A 24,199-nucleotide genomic window follows, 5' to 3' on the forward strand; every position below is an offset into this window, starting at 1 on the left:
ATCTGACAGAATTGCAGGGGTGTTAATACTTTTGGCCATGACTGTATGCTTCGGGTCATTGTCTTGTTGGAAGATGAATCTCTGTCCCAGTCTCAAATCACTGACAGACGGAAACAGGTTTTGCTGAAGAATATCCCTGTATTTTGCACTATCCATCTTCCCTTCAACTCGGACCATTTTCCCTGTCCCTGCTGCTGAAAAACATCCCCAAAACATGATGCTGCCACCACCATGTTTCCCTGTGGGGATGATGTTCTTGGGGTACTGAGCTGTGTTGGTCAGATATAACGTTTACCTTGGTGGACAAAAGTTTAATTTTTGTCTCATCTGACCACAACACCTTCCTCCATACATTTGGGGAGTCTCCCATAAGTCTTTTGGCAACCTCATAATGAGCCTTATAATTTTTGTGTGTAAGTGAAGGCTGTTTTCTGGCCTTTCTATCATAAAGACCACCTCTATGTAGTGTACGGCTTATTGTTGTCGTATTGACAGATATTCCAGTCTCTGCTTGGAAGTTCTACACCTCCTTCAAGGTTAACTTTCTGTTATGCACATGGTCGTAGGACCACTGTGCCATGATCCAGGGAGAGCCTGGAGGGGCATAACTAAGAGAACACCTGGTTCTGCACGGGAGCCATTGATGGTGTGGTTAGACTTAAACCCAGGTGGATGAGAGGTACAGACTCCAGAGCCATGGCAATCAATCCCCAATGGAGCAGGGAAAAAGAAGCAGCCGTAAGCCGGTCGAGCACAGGGGATGACTCAGGAAGAGCTCATTACTAGAGGGCTAAACTAGCCGATCATGCCAATAAGAGAACCAGGAGTAGAGGACGTGGTGTCCACCGCAAGTCCACGGCGCACAAATAAGTAATGAGCTCTTCCTGAGTCATCCCCTGTGCTCGATTGGCTAGTGTCAGCCCTTTATCTGTAAGCAGCTTATCCTGCTCTACTCCATAACCTGATGCAAAATTCTCTATAAAAAATACGGGTGTACAATATACGCCCTGTGTCTTAAAACAATAGAGCACACTGATGAAGGTCTTTGTAGACCGAAACATTTGTGAATGTTAATACTGTATGTATTAAACACCCCCTTTTTGCATCAGACATTTTGGAATGTGCTGAGTATATCCTATATTACGTTAAAGGTCTGGGCACCTACTTTCACGCACCTCCACCCTGGGCTGTGCTGAACATTTACTCTACTGTAGATTGATGAGCATAGAGCTCAAAATGTATTACACTTATGTCTGTTGTGCTATTCAAAACTTGTAGTCACTCTGCCATGAGAGCAAAACAAGTTACTCCTGTGTGCAATGTAATGACACCCCTCTGAACTATCACTGCAGACAAATTATAAATTGCTCTTTGCAGAACAGACATATGTGTGACTCATCTCTGGACAGGCAGTGTTGGGGAGGAGCAGTACAGCAGAGCTGACAGTGCTATGAGAGGAGGAGACCTGATAGAAAAGTATGTAATCTGACACAGCTAAACTCAGCTGTGCTGCCCCTTTCCCCACAGGGGCCTTATCTAACAAGTGTTAGTCATCTGTGCTTTCTCATTATGCATGAACTTAGACCAGGATTTCAGGACTGTATCATTAAATCTTATACACTGAAAAATGAAGCTATTGTGGTGAGGGTGTTCTTTCTCTGTTGCGCTGCTGTCTTAACACCCACGTGAACTTTTTAAAAGATAGCTAATTAGCTGCCAAAGGCTTTGATTGTTAATATCTATAATTGAGAGGTAAAAAAATAAAACAAAACATTTTATTCCACTCTGTATCTGTTATTATTTGGTGTCCAGTTCAACATGAAAAATGTTGTGCAAAGTCCTCTGTAATGTCTATAATAAAGCTACTAACAATAAAAAAGTTGGACAAATCCTCGATTCTGAGAGAAGGACTAGATAACAATAGTTTTATAGAAGGTATGCAACAAAAAATCTAAGTTGTTAACATGCAATGATTGAGAAATACAATTGTCAGCAGAAATTTCAACATAAGAAAATGAAATTCATGAAGATTCCTGGGTTAGTACATCTAATCCTATAGCAAGTGAAATTGTTTCTGAGATGCTTTGCATCCTTTAAATCGGATTATGCCTTACATATAGTATTTCTCTTTAGAGAAGATTAACATTTTTAAAGAGGATAAAAATATAATACTAAAAATGCTTTTATGATTCTCTCTGCTGAATTATAAATTATGCAAAACCTGTACCATTTCAAACATTAGATGGCTATATAGTTACCTATATAGTTACCTTTGCTTTCCTTGAGTAATAAAATGACTTATCATTTCAGTCATGATTTAATAAATCATTAGTACAAGCAAATTGTATTATATTTTAAAGAAATAAAATATCTTCTTCTCTATAATTCCCTATTCTCAATTCACTGGTAAAATGTTCATCTTTTTAAAGGTACACAAAAGTTATTATAGTGAATGCTTCCATCATGAGTTCTGTAAGAATCATGTTTTTCTAACATACAGTGGGGCAAAAAAGTATTTAGTCAGTCAGCAATAGTGCAAGTTCCACCACTTAAAAAGATGAGAGGCGTCTGTAATTTACATCATAGGTAGACCTCAACTATGGGAGACAAACTGAGAAAAAAAAATCCAGAAAATCACATTGTCTGTTTTTTAACATTTTATTTGCATATTATGGTGGAAAATAAGTATTTGGTCAGAAACAAACAATCAAGATTTCTGGCTCTCACAGACCTGTAACTTCTTCTTTAAGAGTCTCCTCTTTCCTCCACTCATTACCTGTAGTAATGGCACCTGTTTAAACTTGTTATCAGTATAAAAAGACACCTGTGCACACCCTCAAACAGTCTGACTCCAAACTCCACTATGGTGAAGACCAAAGAGCTGTCAAAGGACACCAGAAACAAAATTGTAGCCCTGCACCAGGCTGGGAAGACTGAATCTGTAATAGCCAACCAGCTTGGAGTGAAGAAATCAACAGTGGGAGCAATAATTAGAAAATGGAAGACATACAAGACCACTGATAATCTCCCTCGATCTGGGGCTCCACGCAAAATCCCACCCCGTGGGGTCAGAATGATCACAAGAACGGTGAGCAAAAATCCCAGAACCACGCGGGGGGACCTAGTGAATGAACTGCAGAGAGCTGGGACCAATGTAACAAGGCCTACCATAAGTAACACACTACGCCACCATGGACTCAGATCCTGCAGTGCCAGACGTGTCCCACTGCTTAAGCCAGTACATGTCCGGGCCCGTCTGAAGTTTGCTAGAGAGCATTTGGATGATCCAGAGGAGTTTTGGGAGAATGTCTTATGGTCTGATGAAACCAAACTGGAACTGTTTGGTAGAAACACAACTTGTCGTGTTTGGAGGAAAAGGAATACTGAGTTGCATCCATCAAACACCATACCTACTGTAAAGCATGGTGGTGGAAACATCATGCTTTGGGGCTGTTTCTCTGCAAAGGGGCCAGGACGACTGATCCGGGTACATGAAAGAATGAATGGGGCCTTGTATCGTGAGATTTTGAGTGCAAACCTCCTTCCATCAGCAAGGGCATTGAAGATGAAACGTGGCTGGGTCTTTCAACATGACATTGATCCAAAGCACACAGCCAGGGCAACGAAGGAGTGGCTTCGTAAGAAGCATTTCAAGGTCCTGGAGTGGCCTAGCCAGTCTCCAGATCTCAACCCTATAGAAAACCTTTGGAGGGAGTTGAAAGTCCGTGTTGCCAAGCGAAAAGCCAAAAACATCACTGCTCTAGAGGAGATCTGCATGGAGGAATGGGCCAACATACCAACAACAGTGTGTGGCAACCTTGTGAAGACTTACAGAAAACGTTTGACCTCTGTCATTGCCAACAAAGGATATATTACAAAGTATTGAGATGAAATTTTGTTTCTGACCAAATACTTATTTTCCACCATAATATGCAAATAAAATGATAAAAAAACAGACAATGTGATTTTCTGGATTTTTTTTTCTCAGTTTGTCTCCCATAGTTGAGGTCTACCTATGATGTAAATTACAGACGCCTCTCATCTTTTTAAGTGGTGGAACTTGCACTATTGCTGACTGACTAAATACTTTTTTGCCCCACTGTATAGGACTCATTCTCATCTGCGTATAAAAAAATCGGATTGCACTCTGACTAATGTTATTCAATGATTCAGTGCTCTTCTGCAATCTTTTTCTCATCTGGAATCTGCATGCTGCTAGTGGTTGTGAGAAAAAAATTGCATGCCACATGGTCCATGCGTGTGCCGTCCGATTTTTATACACATATCTCAAAGGAAAAACAACATTTCAGCAGTACAGTAAATTCACAGCAGAACCGTCAGAATAGAATAGATATATACCGTAGATAGAATTGACAGATAGAAATATGTCAGTGAGATAAATAATCAGTGCTTTGCCTGTGTATTTTACTGTGCCTGTATTTAGCCAATACATGCAAAAATAAATGAAAAAAATGGCATGGTGTACCCCTATTTTTAATAACCAACAAAGGCTAAGCATACAGCCACGGGCTGATAATAATAGGCTGCGAAGGTCCATGGATATTGGCCCCTTCCCAGCCTAATAGGACCAGCCCACAGTCACCCCAGAAATGGGCATCCATTAGATGAGCCAATTCTGGCACTTAGCCTTGGCTCTTCACAATTGCCCTGGTGCTTTGGCATTTAGGATAATAGTTTTGAGGTTGACATTCGCTGACATCAAGTTCAGGAGTTAGTAATGGAGGTGTCTATCAGACTCCTCTATTACTAACCCCATAGATAAAAGAAATAAACATACACACAGAAAAGTCCTTTAACCCCTTAGCGACCGCCGATACGCCTTTTAACAGCGGCCGCTAAGGGTACTTAAACCACAGCGCCGTTAATTAACGGCGCTGAGGAAAAAGTAAATAGCGCCCCCCACAGTCGGATTTTCTCCGGGGTCTTGGCTGCCGAGGGTAGCCGAGACCCCAGAGAACATGATTCGGGGGTTTTTTAACCCACCCCGCATATGCGATCGCCGGTAATTAACCGTTTACCGGCGATCGCAAAAAAAAAAAAAAAAAAAACGCGATCTCTTTTTAATTTCTCTGTCCTCCGATGTGATCGCACATCGGAGGACAGAGAAAAGGGGTCCCAGGTGGCCCCCCAATACTCACCTATCTCCCCCGATGCTCCTCGTGTCTCCCGGTGGGCGCCGCCATCTTCAAAATGGCGGGCGCATGCGCAGTGCGCTCGCCGGCCGGCCCCGTGAGAATCTTTGGGGTCTCGGCTGCCGGGGGTAGCCGAGACCCCAAAGAGCATGATCGGGGTCGGTTTTAGCGACCCCTGTTTTGCGATCGCCGGTAATTAACTGTTTACCGGCGACCGCAAAAAAAAAAAAAAAGTCAAAGTGTAATTCTCTGTCCTCTGATGTGATCGCACATCAGAGGACAGAGAAATAGGGGGATTCGGGGACCCTGCCATAAAATGCGCAGTGCGCCCGCCATCTGTCTCCATCTGCCGGCCGGCAGGAGAAGAGCAGTTGGGGCTAAAATTAGGGTTAGGGTTAGGGCTAGGGTTAGGGCTAGGGTTAGGGGTAGGGTTAGGGTTAGGGTTAGGGGTAGGGTTAGGGGTAGGGTTAGGGTTAGGGCTAGGGCTAGAGTTAGGGGTAGGGTTAGGGGTAGGGTTAGGGTTAGGGCTAGGGTTAGGGGTAGGGTTAGGGGTAGGGTTGGGGTTAGGGCTAGGGGTAGGGTTAGGGCTAGGGGTAGGGTTAGGGCTAGGGGTAGGGTTATGGATAGGGGTAGGGTTAGGGCTAGGGGTAGGGTTAGGGCTAGGGTTAGGGCTAGGGGTAGGGTTAGGGCTAGGGTTAGGGTTAGGGCTAAATTTAGGGTTAGGGTTGGGGCTAAATTTAGAGTTAGGGTTGGCGCTAAATTTAGGGTTAGGCTTCTTTCACACTTACGTCGGTACGGGGCCGTCGCAATGCATCGGCCCGACATACCGACGCACATTGTGAAAATTGTGCACAACGTGGGCAGCGGATGAAGTTTTTCAACGCATCCGCTGCCCAATCTATGTCCTGGGGAGGAGGGGGCGGAGTTACGGCCACGCATGCGCGGTCAGAAATGGCGGATGCGACGTACAAAAAAACGTTACATTGAACGTTTTTTTGTGCTGACGGTCCGCCAAAACACTGATCCAGTGCACGACGGACGCGACGTGTGGCCATCCGTCACGATCCGTCGGCAATACAAGTCTATGGGCAAAAAACGCATCCTGCGGGCACATTTGCAGGATCCGTTTCTTGTCCAAAAGGACGGATTGCGACGGATGCCAAACAACGCAAGTGTGAAAGTAGCCTTAGGGTTAGGGTTGGGGCTAGGGTTGGGGCTAAAGTTAGGGTTAGAGTTGGGATTAGGGTTAGGGTTTGGATTAGGGTTGGTATTAGGGTTAGGGTTGGCAGTAGGGTTACGCTTGGGATTAGGGTTAGGTTTGGGATTAGGGTTAAGGTTAGGGTTGTGATTAGGGGTGTATTGGGATTAGGGTTAGGTTTGAGGTTAGGGTTGAGATTAGAATTAGGGGTGTGTTGGATTTAGGGTTTTGATTAGGGTTATGGTTAGGGTTGACATTAGGGTTGTTTTGGGGTAAGGGTTGTGATTATGGTTAGGGTTAGTGATTAGGATTATGGATCAGGTTGGGATTAGGGTTAGGGGTGTGTTGGGGTTAGGGTTGGAGCTAGAATTGGGGGGTTTCCACTGTTTAGGTACATCAGGTGGTCTCAAAACACGACAGCCAATTTTGCGCTCAAAAAGTCAAATGGTGCTCCCTCCCTTCTGAGCTCTGCCGTGCGCCCAAACAGTGGGTTACCCCCACATATGGGGCATCAGCATACTCGGGATAAATTGGACAACAACTTCTGGGATCCAATTCCTCTTGTTACCCTTGTGAAAATAAAAACTTGGGGGCTACAAAATCCTTTTTGTGGAAAAATATATATATATATTTTTTTATGACTCTGCATTATAAACTTCTGTGAAGCACTTGGGCATTCAAAGTTCTCACCACACATCTATATAAGTTCCTTGGGGGGTCTAGTTTCCAAAACGGGGTCACTTGTGGGGGGTTACTACTGTTTAGGTACATTAGGGGCTCTGCAAATGCAACATAACGCCCACAGACCATTCTATCAAAGTCTGCATTCCAAAAAGGCGCTCCTTCCCTTCCGAGCTCTGCCGTGCGCCCAATCAGTGGTTTACCCCCACATATGGCGCATCAGCGTACTCGGGATAAATTGGACAACAACTATTGCAGTCCAATTTCTCCTGATACCCTTGTGAAAATAAAAACTTGGGGGCTACAATATCTGTTTTGTGGACAAAAAAAATATTTTTTATTTTCACGACTCTGCATTCTAAACTTCTGTGAAGCACTTGGGCATTCAAAGTTCTCACCACACATCTAGATAAGTTCCTTGGGGGGTCTAGTTTCCAAAATGGGGTCACTTGTGGAGGGTTTCTACTGGTTAGGTACATCAGGGGCTCTGCAAACGCAACATAATGCCCGCAGACCATTCTATCAAAGTTTGCATTCCAAAACGGCGCTCCTTCCTCCCGAGCTCTGCCGTGCGCCCAAACAGTGGTTTACCCCCACATATGGGGTACCAGCATACTCAGGACAAATTGGACAACAACTTTTGGGGTCCAATTTCTCTTGTTACTCTTGTGAAAATAAAAACTTGGGGGCTAAAAAATCTTTTTTGTGTAAAAAAAAAATATTTTTTATTTTCACGACTCTGCATTATAAACTTCTGTGAAGCACTTGGGCATTCAAAGTTCTCACCACACATCTAGATAAGTTCCATGGGGGGTCTAGTTTCCAAAATGGGGTCACTTGTGGGGGATTTCTACTGTTTAGGCACATCAGGGGCTCTCCAAACGCGACATGGCATCCGATCTCAATTCCAGCCAATTCTACATTGAAAAAGTAAAACGGCACTCTTTCTCTTCCAAGCTCTGCGGTGCGCCCAAACAGTGGTTTACCCCCACATATTGGGTATCGACGTACTCAGGAGAAATTGCACAACAACGTTAGTGGTCTAATTTCTCCTGTTACCCTTGTGAAAATAAAAATTTGTGGGCAAAAAGATCATTTTTGTAGAAAAAATGAGATTTTTTTTTTCACGGCTCTACGTTATAAACTTCTGTGAAGCACTTGGGGGTTCAAAGTGCTCACCACACATCTAGATAAGTTCCTTAAGGGGTCTAGTTTCCAAAATGGTGTCACTTGTGGGGGGTTTCCACTGTTTAGGCACATCAGGGGCTCTCTAAACGTGACATGGCGTCCAATCTCAATTCCAGCCAATTCTGCATTGAAAAAGTCAAACGGCGCTCCTTCACTTCTAAGTTCTGCGGTGCGCCCAAAAAGTGGTTTACCCCCACATATGGGGTATTGCCATATTCAGGAGAAATTGCATAACAAAATTTATGGTTACATTTCTGTTTTTACACTTGTGAAAATTAAAAAAATGGTTCTGAATTAAGATGTTTGCAAAAAAAAGTTAAATGTTCATTTTTTCCTTCCACATTGTTTCAGTTCCTGTGAAGCACGTAAAGGGTTAATAAACTTCTTGAATGTGATTTTGAGAACCTTGAGGGGTGTAGTTTTTAGAATGGTATCACACTTCATTATTTTCTATCATATAGACCCCTCAAAATGACTTCAAATGTGATGTGGTCCCTAAAAAAAAATGGTGTTGTAAAAATGAGAAATTGCTGGTCAACTTTTAACCCTTATAACTCCCTAACAAAAAAAATTTTGTTTCCAAAATTGTGCTGATGTAAAGTAGACATGTGGGAAATGTTATTTATTAACTATTTTTCATGACATATCTCTCTGATTTAAGGGCATAAAAATACAAAGTTTGAAAATTGCAAAATTTTAAAAATTTTCGCCATATTTCCGTTTTTTTCATAAATAATCGCAAGTAATATCGAAGAAATGTTACTACTAACGTGAAGTACAATATGTCACGAAAAAACAATCTCAGAATCAGCGGGATCCGTTGAAGCGTTCCAGAGTTATAACCTCATGAAGTGACAGTGGTCAGAATTGCAAAAATTGGCTCGGTCATTAAGTACCAAATTGGCTCTGTCACTAAGGGGTTAATTGTAAAACTAACTCCCTGACAATTACACTCTTTTACCCATTTGTTGCCAAAAATAAAATAATCCACAGGGGTCCACCATAAATCCATGACATGGACGTCACACCACGATCCTCGACTATGCTACGTAGGGAGGCTGTGTTGAGTGGTCACATCAGTAATGTTACCATTTACCACAGCTGCCGGAACACACTGAGAGTAGTGTGTGAACCTGGCTGCTGTAACGGTCGGTGACATCAGTAAGGTAACCACAGTTCATTAGCTGTAAACTGCAGTAAACTTACTGACATCACTGCTCGTCACAACGCTTGAGCCAACGCTTCTTACAACAATATTAAATTCGAGGCTTCTTCACTTTTTTTGGGCCACCATTCCAGACTTGTGTAACGTGCGTTGCACAATGCTCGCATGGACATCTGTAATCTCACTATTACAAAGCGTTGAAGGCACCTCCACTGCCATGTTTGTCATGCCAGAACTGATAGACCTTGTGATGAGCTAACTTGTTGACCCAAATATTTTGCCTGGACGTTCACCTCTTGGCTTTAAAATGAATGGATGGACTTCATGTCATATTGTTCCATCTGTCATGTCACTTACATGATGCAGTTTAGCAATTTTCTTGGTTAAGAGATCGCTATTGAAGAGCTGGATGATGCTGTTTCTCTTTTCTTGGGAAATCTTCTTCATGGCTGTTCCTCGATTCAAACCAATGGCCTTTTGCTTGGGAATCAACTTAGTAACACCCTCGAGAATATGAGCACACAGGAAGTATACAGGAAGAAAAGGATTTTTCCACCACACGGAGCAAAACTGTAACAATGCAGAGACATGACAAGAGTTATGCAATCTGCATAACTAATCATATGCAAAATAGTTGCAATTCAAAGTTATGTATGAGATAGCCAAGTTGATTGTCTACAAAGTGACGGTAGTTTCACGTTTGAAGCAATAGTGGATGGTGAGCCTGAAAGTCGAAAGTTCAAAACATTGTTACACTTTTGCTCATCAGTGTAGATTCTGAAAAACATAGGCTGTTGCCTTCCTTCATGTTTTTTGTATAATGTTTACCCACTTTTCTTCAGAATACAATAGCTTTGGAACTAATTACCACCAATGGAACAGCCATAAATTATACTTGATAAAGTGGCTCAGGAACTTGCCCCTGGTTTGCATTGCTAGACCCTTTGATCTGTCTTTACCCAGTGGCCACACCGCTGCTATGGGGCCCGTGAGCTGGGGGGGCACAATGTAAGCCTGCCTTCCTACTGAAGCTCCCTCCTCCATCGTCATTGCTTGTGCTGATGGCCAGAGGTGGACTCTGAACCTCAGCGCAAGTAATGATGATGGAGAAGGAAGCATCAGCAGACGCTTTCACCCCCATCATTCTTCCTCGGCATCTGACATGTCAGAGCAATGGGCGTGAAGACATCATTACAGTGCGCCCGCTGTTCTGAGATATGCGGTGCTTCACATCACTGACTCAGCAGACTGGAGCATCGGGTGAAATGAGGAGAGGTGAGCAATGTATTTATTTATTTAAATCAATGACTGGTGGAAATGAGAGCATATGGAGGACCATGAGGGTGCATTATATTATATGGAGGACCATGGGGGTGCAAAATATTGTATGGAGGACCATGAAGGGTGCATTATATTATATGAAAGACCATGGGGAGTGCATTATACTGTATGGAGTATCATGGGGGATGCATTTCATTGTATGTAGGGCCATGGGGGTATATTATAGCATTAAATTGTATGGAGGACCATGGGAGTGCATTATATTGTATGGAAGACCATAGGGGTGCATTATATTGTATGGAGGGCCATGGGGAACATTATACTGTATGGATTATCATGGGGGGTGCATTGTATTGTATGGAGGACAATTGGGGTATATTATGTTGTATGGAGGATCATGGGGGTGCATTATATTGTCTGGATGACCTTGGGGGTGCATTATATCTTATGGAAGACCATGGGAGACATTATACTGAATGGAGTATCATAGGGGATGCATTATATTGTTTGGAGGACCATGAAGGGTGCATTAAATTGTATGGATGACCTTGGGGGTGCATTATATTGCATAGAGGACCATGGGGAGTGCATTATATTGTATGGAGAACCATGGGGTGCACATTATATTGTATTGAGGACCATGGATGTGCATTATATTGTATGGAGATCCATGGGGGTCCATTATATTGTATGGAGGAACATGGGGGGTGCATTATATTGTATGGAATAATATGGGGGGAGCATTATGTTGTATGGAGGAGCATGTAGGGTGCATTATATTGTATGGAAGACCATGGGTAGTGCATTATATTGTATAGAGGACAATGGTGGTGCATTATATTATATGGAGGACCATGAGGAGTGCATTGTATTGTATGGAGAACCATGGGGGTGCATTACACTGTATGGAGGACCATGGGGAGTGCATTATATTGTATGGAGGACAATGAGGATGTATTGTATTGTATAGAGGACCATAGTGGGTGAATTATACTATGTGAAAGACCATGGCAAGTGCATTATATTGTATGGAGGACCATGGGGGGTGCATTATATTATATGGAGGACCATGGGGGTGCATTATAATGTACAGAGGATCACAATGGTGCATTATACTGTATAGGGAACCATGGGGGGTGTATTATACTATATAGTGGACTATGAGGATGCAATATACTGCATGGTAGACCATGGGGAGTTAATTATACTCTATGGAGGATCATGGAGAGAGCATTTTATTTTATGGAGACCCATGGGAAATGCATTATATAGTATTGAGGACCATAGGGAGTGCATTATATTATATGAAGGATGATGGGGAGTGCATTATATTGTATGGAGGACCATGGGGTGCAGTATATTTTCTGGAGGACCATGGGGAGTGTATTATATTTTATGTGGAACCATGGGGAGTGCATTAAATTCCATGGAGGACTATGGGGGTGTATTATATTGTATAGGGGACCATGGGGTGCATTATATTTTATGTAGGACCATGGGGGTGCATTATAATGTACAGAGGACCATGAGGGTGCATTATACTGTATAGGGAACCATGGGGGTATATTATACTGCATGGTGGACCAAGAGGATGCATTATACTGTATGGTAGACCATGGGGAGTTCATTATACTCTAAGGATGATCATGGGAAGAGCATTTTATTTTATGGAGGCCCATGGGAAATGCATTATATTGTATTGAGGACCATAGGGAGTGCATTATATTATATGAAGGACGATGGGGAGTGTATTACGTATATTGTATGGAGGACCATGGGGAGTGTATTATATTCTATGTGGAACTATGGGGAATGCATTACATTTTATGGAGGACCATGTCGGTGCATTATATTGTATAGAGGACCATGGGGGTGCATTACACTTTATGTAGGACCATGAGGGTGCATTATAATGTACAGAGGACCATGAGGGTGCATTATACTGCATAGGGAACCATGGGGGTGTATTATACTGCATGGTGGACCATGAGGATGCATTATACTGTATGGTAGACCCATGGGAGGCCCATGGGAAATGCATTATAGTGTATTGAGGACCATAGGGAGTGCATTATATTATATGAAGGACGATGTGGAGTGCATTATATTGTATGAAGGACCATGGGGGTGCAGTATATTTAATGGTGCACCATGGGGATGTATTATATTCTATGTGAACCATGGGGAGTGCATTATGCTCTCTGGAGGACCATAGAGAGTGCGTTATATACTATGGAGGACCATGGAGTTTGCAATATATTGTATGGAGGACCATGGGGACTGCATTATACTGTATGGAGTATCATGGTGTGCATTATATTCTATGGAGGGTCATGAGGAGTACATTATATATTATTGGAAAACAATGGAAGCACATTATATTGTATGGAGGACCATAGAGGTGCATTATATTGCATGGAGAACCATGGCGGTGCATTATATTGTATGGAGGACCATGGGGGTGCATTAAATTGTATGGAAGACCATGGGGGTGCATTATATTGTATGGAGGACCATGAGGAGTCCATTATATTGTATGGAGAACCATGGGGGGTGCATTATGTTGTATGGAATACCATGTAGGGTGCATTATATTGTATGAAGGACCATGGGGAGTGCATTATATTGTATAGAGGACTATGGTGATGCATTATATTATATGGAGGACCATGGGGAGTGCACTGTATTGTATGGAGGACCATGGGGGGTGCATTATATTGTATGGAAGGCCATGGGTGTGCATTGTATTGTATAGAGGACCATAGGGGGTGAATTACATTATATGGAGGACCATAGCAAGTGCATTATATTGTATGGAGGACCATGGGAGGTACATTATAATGTATAGTGGACCATTTGGGTTGCATTACATTTAGGGATGAGCGAATAGCTTTGGATAAGTCCTTATCTGAATAGCTATGGCGCGTACTGATTAGCTGCATCGGGAACCTGGATACCTGGAGCGCTCCCGTTAATCAGCTGTCCGGCGCCGCAGTTGCATGTGACAGTAACAACACATGCATGGAGAGCCCAACAAACAGGTGCACTGCAGGATTTTAAACCTTTAAGGCGTAATGTGTAACCAATGGTTTTCTTGGTGACTGTGTTCCTAGCTGCCTTGAGATCATTAACAAGTTCCCCCTATGTAGTTTTAGGCTGATCTCTCACCTTCTTCATGATCAAGTAATCCAAGGATACCCCTCAAACTGAAATTTTGCATGGTGTCCCAGATCGATGTTGATTGACAGTCATTTTGTATTTCTTTCATTTTATTACTATTGCACCAACAGTTGTCTCCTTCTCATCCAGCATCTTAGTTATGGTTTTGTAGCCCATTCCAGCTTTGTGCAGGTCTATGATCTTGTCCCTGACATCCTTATAAGGCCCTTTGGTCTTGCCCATGTAGTAAGGGTTAGAGTCTGATTGATTAATTGAGTCTGTGAACAGGAGTCTTTTATAAAGGTGACTATGTAAGACAGTTGTCTTTAATGCAGGTAATAAGTTGATTAGGACCATCTAGCTGGTCTGTAGGGGCCAGACCTCTTAATGGTTGGTAGGGCATCAAATACTTATAGCTCACTGCAAAATGCAAATACATTTATATAATTTATACAATGTGATTTTCTGGATTCTATTTTTAATATTCTATCTCTCAAAAATTAACCTACTCTTAAAATTATAGACTGTTCATGTCTTTGTCAGTGGGCAAACTTACAAAATCATCAAGGGATCAAATACTTATTTCCCCCACTGTACCTACATTTTCTACAATATAAAAATTAAAAAAAGGAAAATTTGCCTATGCAAAATGTGGGCACTCTTGGAGATTAGTATGCTCAGATATAGCTTGTTCACTGTCACCATTAGGAAAAGCCAGGTGATGAAAATTTCCCAGCTTTATAAAAACCCAGCCTTCTCTAATCTTGTGCCAAAAAACAGCAGCCATGGGTTCGTCTAAGTAGCTGACTACCACTCTGAAAATGATGGTGGAGGCACATAAAGCAGGAGAAGTCTATAAGAATATAGCAAAGCGCTTTCAAGTTCCTCTTTTCTCAGTTAGAAAAGTAATCAAGAAATGGCAGTTAAAAGGAACAATGAAGATCAAGATAAGTTCTGGAAGACCAAGCAAAATTTCAATGAGAGCTGCTCGTAGGATTGCTAGAGAGGCAAAACAGAATTCCCGCTAGACTGAAAAAGACCTTCAGAATGATTAGCAGACTCTGGAATTCTGGTACATTGTTCTACTGCTCAGAGACACGTGCACAAATACGGACTTCATGGAAGAATCATGCAAAGAAAAGCTCTCCTGCGTCCTTACCATAAAATTCAGCGTCAGAAGTATGCAAAATAACATTTAAACAAACCTGATGCATTTTTCAAATGCTGATGAGGTGAAAACAGAACTCTTTGGCTACAATGATCCAAGGTATGTGTTGAGAAAAGAGGTCACAGAATTCCAAGAAAAGAGCATATTACCAACCATTACAACTATGGGTGGGTATCAATCATGCTTTGGGGTTGTGTTGCAGCCAATGGCACAGGAAACATTTCACGGGTAAAGGAAAGAATGGATTCAATGAAATTTCAACAAAATGATGCTTGATGCAAGCATAACATCATCAGTAAAAAAGTGGAAGTTGAAAAGAAGATGGCTTCTACAGATGGCTAATGATCCTAAACACATGTCAAAATGTCAAAATCCACAATAGACTATCCCAAAAGGCACTAGCTGAAGGTTTTACAATGGCCCTCACAGTCCTCTGATCTGAACATTATTGAAAATCTGTGGCTAGATCTCAAACTAGCAGTGCATAAAAGACCACCCAGGAATCTCACAGAACTGGAAGAATGTTCCAAGGAAGAAAAGATGAAAATCCGGCTAATGAATACTCCCATCATCAGTTTATAATGCAGAGCCGTAAAAATAAAAAATCATATTTTTTCACAAAAATGATCTTTCGCCCCCAATTTTTTATTTTCCCGTGGGTAAGAGAAGAAATTGCACCCCAAATGTTGTTGTAAAATTTGTCCAGAGTATGCTGATACCCCATATGTGGGGGTAAACCACTGTTTGGGCGCATGGCAGAGCTCGGAAGGGAAGAAGCGCCATTTGACTTTTTAATGCAAAATTGACTGGAATTGAGATGGGATGCCATGTTGCGTTTGGAGCACCCCTGATGTGCCTAAACATTGAAACCCTCCACCAGTGACACCATTTTGGAAAGTAGACCCCCTAAGGAACTTATCTAGATGTGTGGTGAGCACTTTGACCCACCAAATGCTTCACAGAAGTTTATAATGCAGAGCCGTAAAAATAAAAAATCATATTTTTTCACAAAAATGATATTTTCGCCCGTAATCTTTTATTTTCCCAAGGGAAGAAATTGGACCCCAAAAGTTGTTGCACAATTTGTTCTGAGTACGCTGATACCCCATATGTGGGGGTAAACCACTGTTTGGGTGCATGGTAGAGCTCGGAAGGGAAGGAGCACCATTTGACTTTTCAATGCAAAATTTACTGGAATTGAGATGGGACGCCATGTTGCGTTTAGAGAGCCACTGATGTGCCTAAACATTGAAACACCCCACAAGTGACACCATTTTGGAAAGTAGACCCCCTAAGGAACTCATCTAGGTTGTGAGAGCTTTGAACCCCCAAGTGTTTCACTACAGTTTATAACGCAGAGCCGTGAAAATAAAAAATCTTTTTTTTCCACGAAAATTATATTTTAGCCCCCAGTTTTGTATTTTCCCAAGGGTAACAGGAGAAATTGGACCCCAAAAGTTGTTGTCCAATGTGTCCTGAGTACGCTGATACCCCATATGTTGGGGTAAACCTCTGTGTGGGCACACGGGAGTGCTCGGAAGGGAAGGGAAGGAGCACTGTTTTACTTTTTCAACGCAGAATTAGCTGGAATTGAGATCGGATGCCATGTCGCATTTGGAGAGCCCCTGATGTGCCTAAACAGTGGAAACCCCCCAATTATAACTGAAACCCTAATCCAAACACACCCCTAACCCTAATCTCAATGGTAACCCTAAACACACCCCTAGCCCTAATCCCAACCCTATTCCCAACCGTAAATGTAATCCAAACCCTAACCCTAACTTTAGCCCCAACCCTAACCCTAACATTAGCCCAAACCCTAACCCTAACTTTAGGCCAAACCCTAACTGTAGCCGTAACCCTAGCCCCAACCCTAACTTTAGCCCTAACCCTAACCCTAGCCATATCCCTAACCCTAGCCCTAACCCTATCCCTAACCCTAGCCCTAACCCTAACCCTAACCCTAGCCCCAACCCTAGCCCTAACCTTAGCCCTAACCCTAACCCTAGCCCTAACCCCAACCCCTGCCCTAACCCTAACCCTAGCCCTAACCCTAGTCCTAACCCTAGCCCTAACCCTAATGGGAAAATGGAAATAAATACATTTTTTAAAATGTTTTAATTTTTCACTAACTAAGGGGGTGATGAAGGGGGGGTTTGATTTACTTTTATAGCAGGTTATTTAGCTGATTTTTATGATTGGCAGCCGTCACACACTGAAACGCTTTTTATTGCAAAAAATATTTTTTGCGTTACCACATTTTGAGAGCTATAATTTTTCCATATTTTGGTCCACAGAGTCATGTGAGGTATTGTTTTTTGCGGGACAGGTTGACGTTTATATTGGTAACATTTTCGGGCACATGACAATTTTTGATCGCTTTTTATTCCGATTTTTGTGAGGCATAATGACCAAAAACCAGCTATTCATGAATATCTTTTGGGGAAGGCGTTTATACCGTTCCGCGTTTGGTAAAATGGATAAAGCAGTTTTATTCTTCGGGTCAGTACGATTACAGCGATACCTCATTTATATCATTTTTTTATGTTTTGACGCTTTTATATGATAAAAACTATTTTATAGAAAAAATAATTATTTTTGCATCGCTTTATTCTGAGGACTATAACTTTTATTTTTTTGCTGATGATGCTGTATGGCGGCTCATTTTTTGTGGGACAAGATGATGTTTTCAGCGGTACCATGGTTATTTATTTTGGTCTTTTTGATCGCGTGTGTTAAGGGTCGAGTTCCTGCCTCCGCACAGGGGGAATCTCGGGCCATCTCCGCTGCGGTCTCCCATTCTTCTCCTGCCGCAGTGGAGCCTGCTCAGCAGAGACGTCGGTCCCAGCGTCTCGCTCAGTCTGACTCTGTGCAAAGAGTTACTGCTGCATTTCCTGCTTCTGCCATTGAAGTCAGTGCTGGGCAGCGGCGAGCAGATGCTTCTGGGACTAAGTCCTGCTTTTCACATTCTGAGCATGCCCAGAGTAAGATCTCTCAGTGGAGATCCAGGGTCACATGGTCAGATACTGCAGTTAAGTCCATTGGTCCTTTCAGGAAGGTCCTGTAGGTGCTAGGACTAAGTCCTGCTTTGCACACACTGAGCATGCCCAGGGCAAGATCTCTCAGTGGAGATCTAGGGTCACATGCTCAGGTATGACAGTCTCTCATTGGTCCTTCTAGGAAGGTCTTTTACTTGCTGCAGCTATTTAAGGCTTGCATGGCCGCACGGCCATGCGCTAGTATTGTCTTTTGTTATGTGCTTTGCGCCAGTGTGGTCACGTGAGAGTGTGTTCAGGGACCCAGCTGAAATAAGCCCCTAGAATGCTGGCACCTCCGGCGAGGAGTTTGTGTTTGAATGTATTCAGGGACCTGGCTGAAATAAGCCCCTAGAATGCTGGTATCTCCGGCGAGGAGTTTTGTGTGCATGCGTGACCACTGACTGCTCTCTGTTTTACCGCGTTCACTGAAGGGGTTAACTAGCGGGACAGTTTTATAGGTGGGGTCGTTACGGATGTGGCGATACTAAATATGTGTACTTTTATTGTTTTTTTTAATTTAGATAAAGAAATGTATTTATAGGAACAATTTTTTTTGGGGGGGGAATTTTGGGGGGGAATTTTTTTTTATTTTTTTACACATGTGAATATTTTTTTTTTACACCATAACATTGTCCCAGGGGGGGGGGCATCATGTTATAGTGTAAGATCGCTGATCGGACACTTTGCTGTGCAGTGTGTCAGATCAGCGATCTGACATGCACATCTGCAGGCTTCACAGTGCCTGCTCTGAGCAGGTGCTGTGAAGCCACCTCCCTCCCTGCAGGACCCGGATGCCGCGGCCATATTGGATCCGGGCCTGCAAGGAGAAGGAGGAGGTTAGAGACCCTCTCAGCAATGCGATCACATCGCATTGCTGTGGGCTTCCCTGAGACCCCCACAGCAACGCGACCACATCGCGTTGCAGTGTGGGTCCCAGGGAAGCCTGCAGGGAGCCCCCTCCCTGCGCGATGCTTCCCTATACCTCCGGCACACCGCAATCATGTTTGATCGCGGTGTGCCGGGGGCGGTCCATGACCGCTCCTGGCACATTGTGCCGGATGTCAGCTGCGATAGTCAGCTGACACAAGGCCGCGATCGGCCACGCTCCCCCCGTGAGCGTGGCCGATCGCTATGACGTACTATCCCATCGGTAGTCATACGGGCCCACCCCACCTCGACGGGATAGTACGTCATATATCAGAAAGGGGGTTAAAGCCTCACACATCTTTTTGGCTCTAAAAAGGCACCAAAAAATAAAATGACAAAAAAGATCATCCTTAAGTTTGAGAAAAAAATTACTAACCAGCGTGCACCATTTTGAAGAATTTGACACAAAAGCATGACAAGGAATATTACAGACAAAAACAAAAGTCAGTTAAAAAAGCCCTCAAATGCTAAATCAGCCCTTATGTTTTTCAGTAGAATAGTAAAGACGATTCTTCCCAAACCTAGGCTAAAAAACATATGGGGTCAATGGGTTCCAATATACTGTATATGAAAAATGTAATGTAAAGAGAGTCTCATCTGACTATCAGATAATATATACACAATTTGCTTACCAAAACAGGAATTGACAAAGCCATACCATTGACAGCCATATTCTCCACCGATCCATTGTCCTTGAATACTTGAGGTAAAGCTCAATGTTGTGCCAGATATGCAGACCAGCATATCACTGATGCTTATATTTAATAACATCATATTGACCGGAGTTCTTAGGGTTTTGAACTTGCAGAAGAGAATTAACACTATGAAATTGTTAAGGAAGCCAAAGACAAGGATAAATCCAAGAAAAATAGCTACCACTGTGTGTCCTGTCCTAGACATCACAGGAGCTTGAGATTGTGACTCATCGTTGTCCAAGTATGACAAAGAGGTTTCATAACTGATATTCGATGTCCAGTTTGTGTATATGTCAGACATCATTGCAGATATGATTATTAATAACGGCCTGTGCCTCCATAAGCCAGGATGGTTAGGAATGTTTCTTCTGTTCACCTTTAGTTTAATTTATTCTTGATAATCAGTCACCTAAAAAAGGGGAAATAAATGTAACAATTAGTAAAGTCACTTTTAAACCAAAGTATTTATTTTCTGACTACAGTATATTCTGGTTAAATTTCTCTAAACAAATTTAAAATGGTATATTCTTCTATGATTGAAATAAGAAAAAAATAAATTTTCATACTTCATACATAATTACAGAGAGATTATAAATTATAGATGAAGATAGCGGTGTGTAGTAATATATTGTAAGGTATAAAGACATAGGAGGCTTAGGCTTTGTTCCTACAGTGAGTATTTGGTGAGTTTTTTTATATTAAAGATTTTCTGCAGCATTTCGGCAGCTTTTATGTAAATTAGGTTACTTGTGTTTTTTTTTATTGTGTTTTATTGCATTTTTGACACTGTGGTTTTTGTTTCTATTTGGCATGTCATGTTTAAAATAAAGCTGCTTTGTTTTTTATACTACTTGGAATTTGGCTTTATTGATGCAGTTATACCTGAGTTATATATGTTTTTAGTATTTCTGCAGTTGCAAAATACTAAAAATGCATATGCATTTTTTACATGCGTATTCTACGAGGAAATTCCACGCATGCACCTCAGCATACATGCAACATAAATTGACATGTGGATTTAAAAAAAGCATTGTAATTTATTCTGCTTACAGCAGATAAAGGGTTGATCAGCAAATAAATGACTAGCCGATGGCAGCATTGATGAACATGCACTCTGATGCAGCAGCATTTGAAATGTGAACAAGTCGGGAAATTAGTTCGTTATGCTTACAATAGACAAAGAGTTATAGATGTAGCCTTAAAGGGAACATGTCAGGAAATTCATGTTGACCAAATCATGGGCAGCATGAATCACAGCCTAGATGCACAATTGCAGTCATGTAATAATAATATATGTAGAAGATCTGGATGCAAATCATAGCCGTAGACGCGAAATGTCCAGTGCCGACCCATCCAGCTTCCCCCACAGTGGCTGTAGGTGATGTGCAGGTCTCTCCCTATGTACACATAAAGGAGAGACCCGTCAATCAGCTACAGTGGTGTTTCAGAGTATGCCCATTCAGGCAATAACATATTTGGCTGCGATTCATGTTGGCAGTGGTTTACACAGCATGAATTATTACCGTTTATTTAACACAGGTGAAGCAGTTATGGGATATCACAGGAAAGAAAAGTGTGATTTCACATCTAGCACAATAGTTTTATAAAATCACTGCTCTATCAGCAGTAGATTATCACTAGAGGACAAGTGCCTAGAACTCGGCCTGCTGCCATGTAGCCCAACTGCCCTCCCACCATTAAAATCCAAGTGTGGTGTTATTCCACCATAGTTTTGATTTTATGGTGTTCATTGTGCAGTAAAAATTACTTGGCAACTTTATTCTTCAGGTCAGTATGAAAACAGCAATATCACACTTATCACTTTTTTTACAGGAAAGATACATATCTTGGTACCGTGTTAGCCAGTAGATAGAAAAATATTTAGAATTGAAAGTCCTATGGATATAACTGTTTATCACTCATGGTAATTCTGCTTCATGTCACCTGTCTAAGGCTACTTTCACACTAGCGTCGTGCACTGCACGTCGCTATGCGTCGTTTTGTAGAAACAACGCATCCTGCAAAAGTGCTTGCAGAATGCGTTTTTTCTCCATTGACTAACATTAGCGTCGCATTGCGACACTTTGCCACACGTCGCAACGGTCGTGCGATGGTTGCGCCGTGTTATGGCGGACCGTCGGCAGCAAAAAACGTTACATGTAACGTTTTTTGCAGCGTTGTGTCCGCCATTTCCGACTGCGCATGCGCGGCCGGAACTCCGCCCCCACCTCCCCGCAACTCACAATGGGGCAGCGGATGTGCTGGAAAAATGCATCCGCTGCCCCCGTTGTGCAGTGCATTCACTGCTAGCGTCGGTACGTCGGCCCGACACACTGCGACGGGCCGAGTACGACGCTAGTGTGAAAGTAGCCTTATCCATGTTTTTTTTTCTGTGCTATGTTGTGCAAAAATATGTGATTCTTCAGAATTTCTTTTAGTCTTTGCCTGATGAAGAGACCTGTGTAGTCTCGAAAGCTTGCAATTTGTTACCATCTTTTCAGTTAGCCATTAAAAGGTATCAACCACTGAGGACTCTCAATTCTAAATATTTTTCCACTTTTTTTTATTATTTTAGTGCTGAAAACAAATATTGGAATTTGTAATACAATAAAAGATTTTTGTTTCACCATTTTCTGAGACCAGTAACTTTTTATTTTACGTACCCTTAGCTGATGTTTTTATTGATATTTTTAGGGTACAAATACAAATGACATTTGAATTATTTTTTAATGTTTTTTGGGGGAAATGTGGCAACTAAAAATTAGCTATTTTGGTATTTGGATATTATTATTTTTTGGTGTTTATCATACAGTTCAAATCATTTTATAAATTGATATATTTAACTTTTTTTTTACATAATGATATAAACTATGTTTATTTTTATTTTTTTATTTTTAATTGAGAGAAAAAGTGGAGTGATTTGAATTATCATATTTTTTTAACTTTTTTTTTTCTCATTTTTACTTTCATTTTAGTCTGCCAGTTTTCAGTCATGCAGGCCTGCACAGAGCAATGGCAGTCACGGTTTAATAAATACGAACATGTAATATTTTCAAGTATCGTAGTAAGGTGTACCCCAAAATAAGTTCCACCTGTGCTTTGATTATATAATTTGAAAAGCAATTTCATTTCTTACATTTATTTTTTTCAGGTTCCTAATTAAAGCCTATGAAAAGCACACCAAAACTGCTCAGTTCATCTTCATCTTTAGGGCTCATACTCAATTGCGAGCAACTCGGATGAGTCTTGCATGTTAAAACCCGGCGCTGCTGCCGGCACGCAGATCTGAGGAATACATGCAGCCGCACGCCCCGCTCCTGAGTGCGGGCAGCAGCGCCGGGTATTGCCGTGCGAGACTCATCCGAGTTGCTCGCAAGTGAGTATGAGCCTTTAGACGCACAGTGAGCAGAGTTTTTACACTTGGACAGCTAAACACAGAAGAATTTCTGCACAAAAAACACAATAGCAATAGCATTTATGTGTGAACAAGGCCTAAGTAAGAGAATGTGAATTTATAAAACGTTTGGAAGATTCTAAAGATGCTATTAAATGGTGTGTTTTTTTGTGCATTTTTTCTTCTATAAATTTCTATGCAAAGCATGAAAAAAATTTAAAAAAAAAACCCAGCTGCATTTTTAAGTGCAGAAACAAAGATTTTCTATACTAACAAAAAGAGTTAAAATGTTGCTTGAAATCTGAACCAATATCGCATCAAATAAATGGAAAAGCCATAAACAAGACAAAAGCCATAAGCCCAAGCAGCAAAACCTCAATTTTCAGAGAAGATTGCTATCCTGTAGTGTGGTATGGACACCTGCAGAAAATATACAGACCAAAAGCAGCTGAAAAATGCAGCATTTATGCTACTTGTCAACACAAGCGGATACAAAAATCAAAAAGCACGTATTATTATCAAGGGCCAAGAGCATGGTTCAATTATTAGGCTCTCCAATTAAATCACTAGAGTACATAAACTGGTGCAATACTCCTAAACAAAGCATATTGAAAACCAACAAAAAGAGTACCAGTGACACCAATAAATCAATAAATAAAACATAACCTTTATTAAATAATTACACAGACAATCAAAATCACATAAAACATAATAAAAAATTCCAAGTGGAGCAGGAAAGGAGGAGACAAAACCGGTTCACTAAGAGTAGGTCACCAGTCAGGCTAAATGACCAAGGAGAGCAAAAGAAGTATTCAAATGTAAATAATTATACCAAGGTGAGAAAATCCCATTTATATAGTATCACCATATGGTATCACCTCCTATACAACACCTGGTAAACACTTCAATACATAATTGGTCAGGACTGAAGAGCGACCTTTCCACAACCCCTGACGCGCATTTCGCGTGATCGCTTTCTCAAAAGCCTGTTTCACACATCAGTTTTTAGCCGTCAGGCGCAATCCGGCTAGTTTTGAAAAAAACGAATCTGTTGCAAATTGTGAATACCTGATGCAACAGATCCATTTTTCTGCTGGATCCGACGTTTTTATTTTTACCCGGGAATAGTTTGGACTTCCTGTTTTGGAAGGG

At 41.8% G+C, this 24,199-nt stretch overlaps 1 protein-coding gene across 1 annotated transcript in view; it reads right to left on the reverse strand.

Annotated features, from left to right (window-relative positions):
* The window catches only part of LOC138670336 (parapinopsin-like), a 475,245-nt gene that overhangs the window by 271,537 nt on the left and 179,509 nt on the right, over positions 1-24,199 (reverse strand). Inside the window, exon 2 of the mRNA XM_069757574.1 lies at positions 19,591-20,062. Within this exon, the coding sequence (XP_069613675.1) occupies positions 19,591-19,957 (367 nt within the window). The 5' untranslated portion in view covers positions 19,958-20,062. The remainder of the gene's footprint in view (positions 1-19,590; positions 20,063-24,199) is intronic.

This window comes from Ranitomeya imitator, chromosome 3 (assembly GCF_032444005.1).
Source record: "Ranitomeya imitator isolate aRanImi1 chromosome 3, aRanImi1.pri, whole genome shotgun sequence".
Lineage (NCBI taxonomy): Eukaryota > Metazoa > Chordata > Amphibia > Anura > Dendrobatidae > Ranitomeya > Ranitomeya imitator.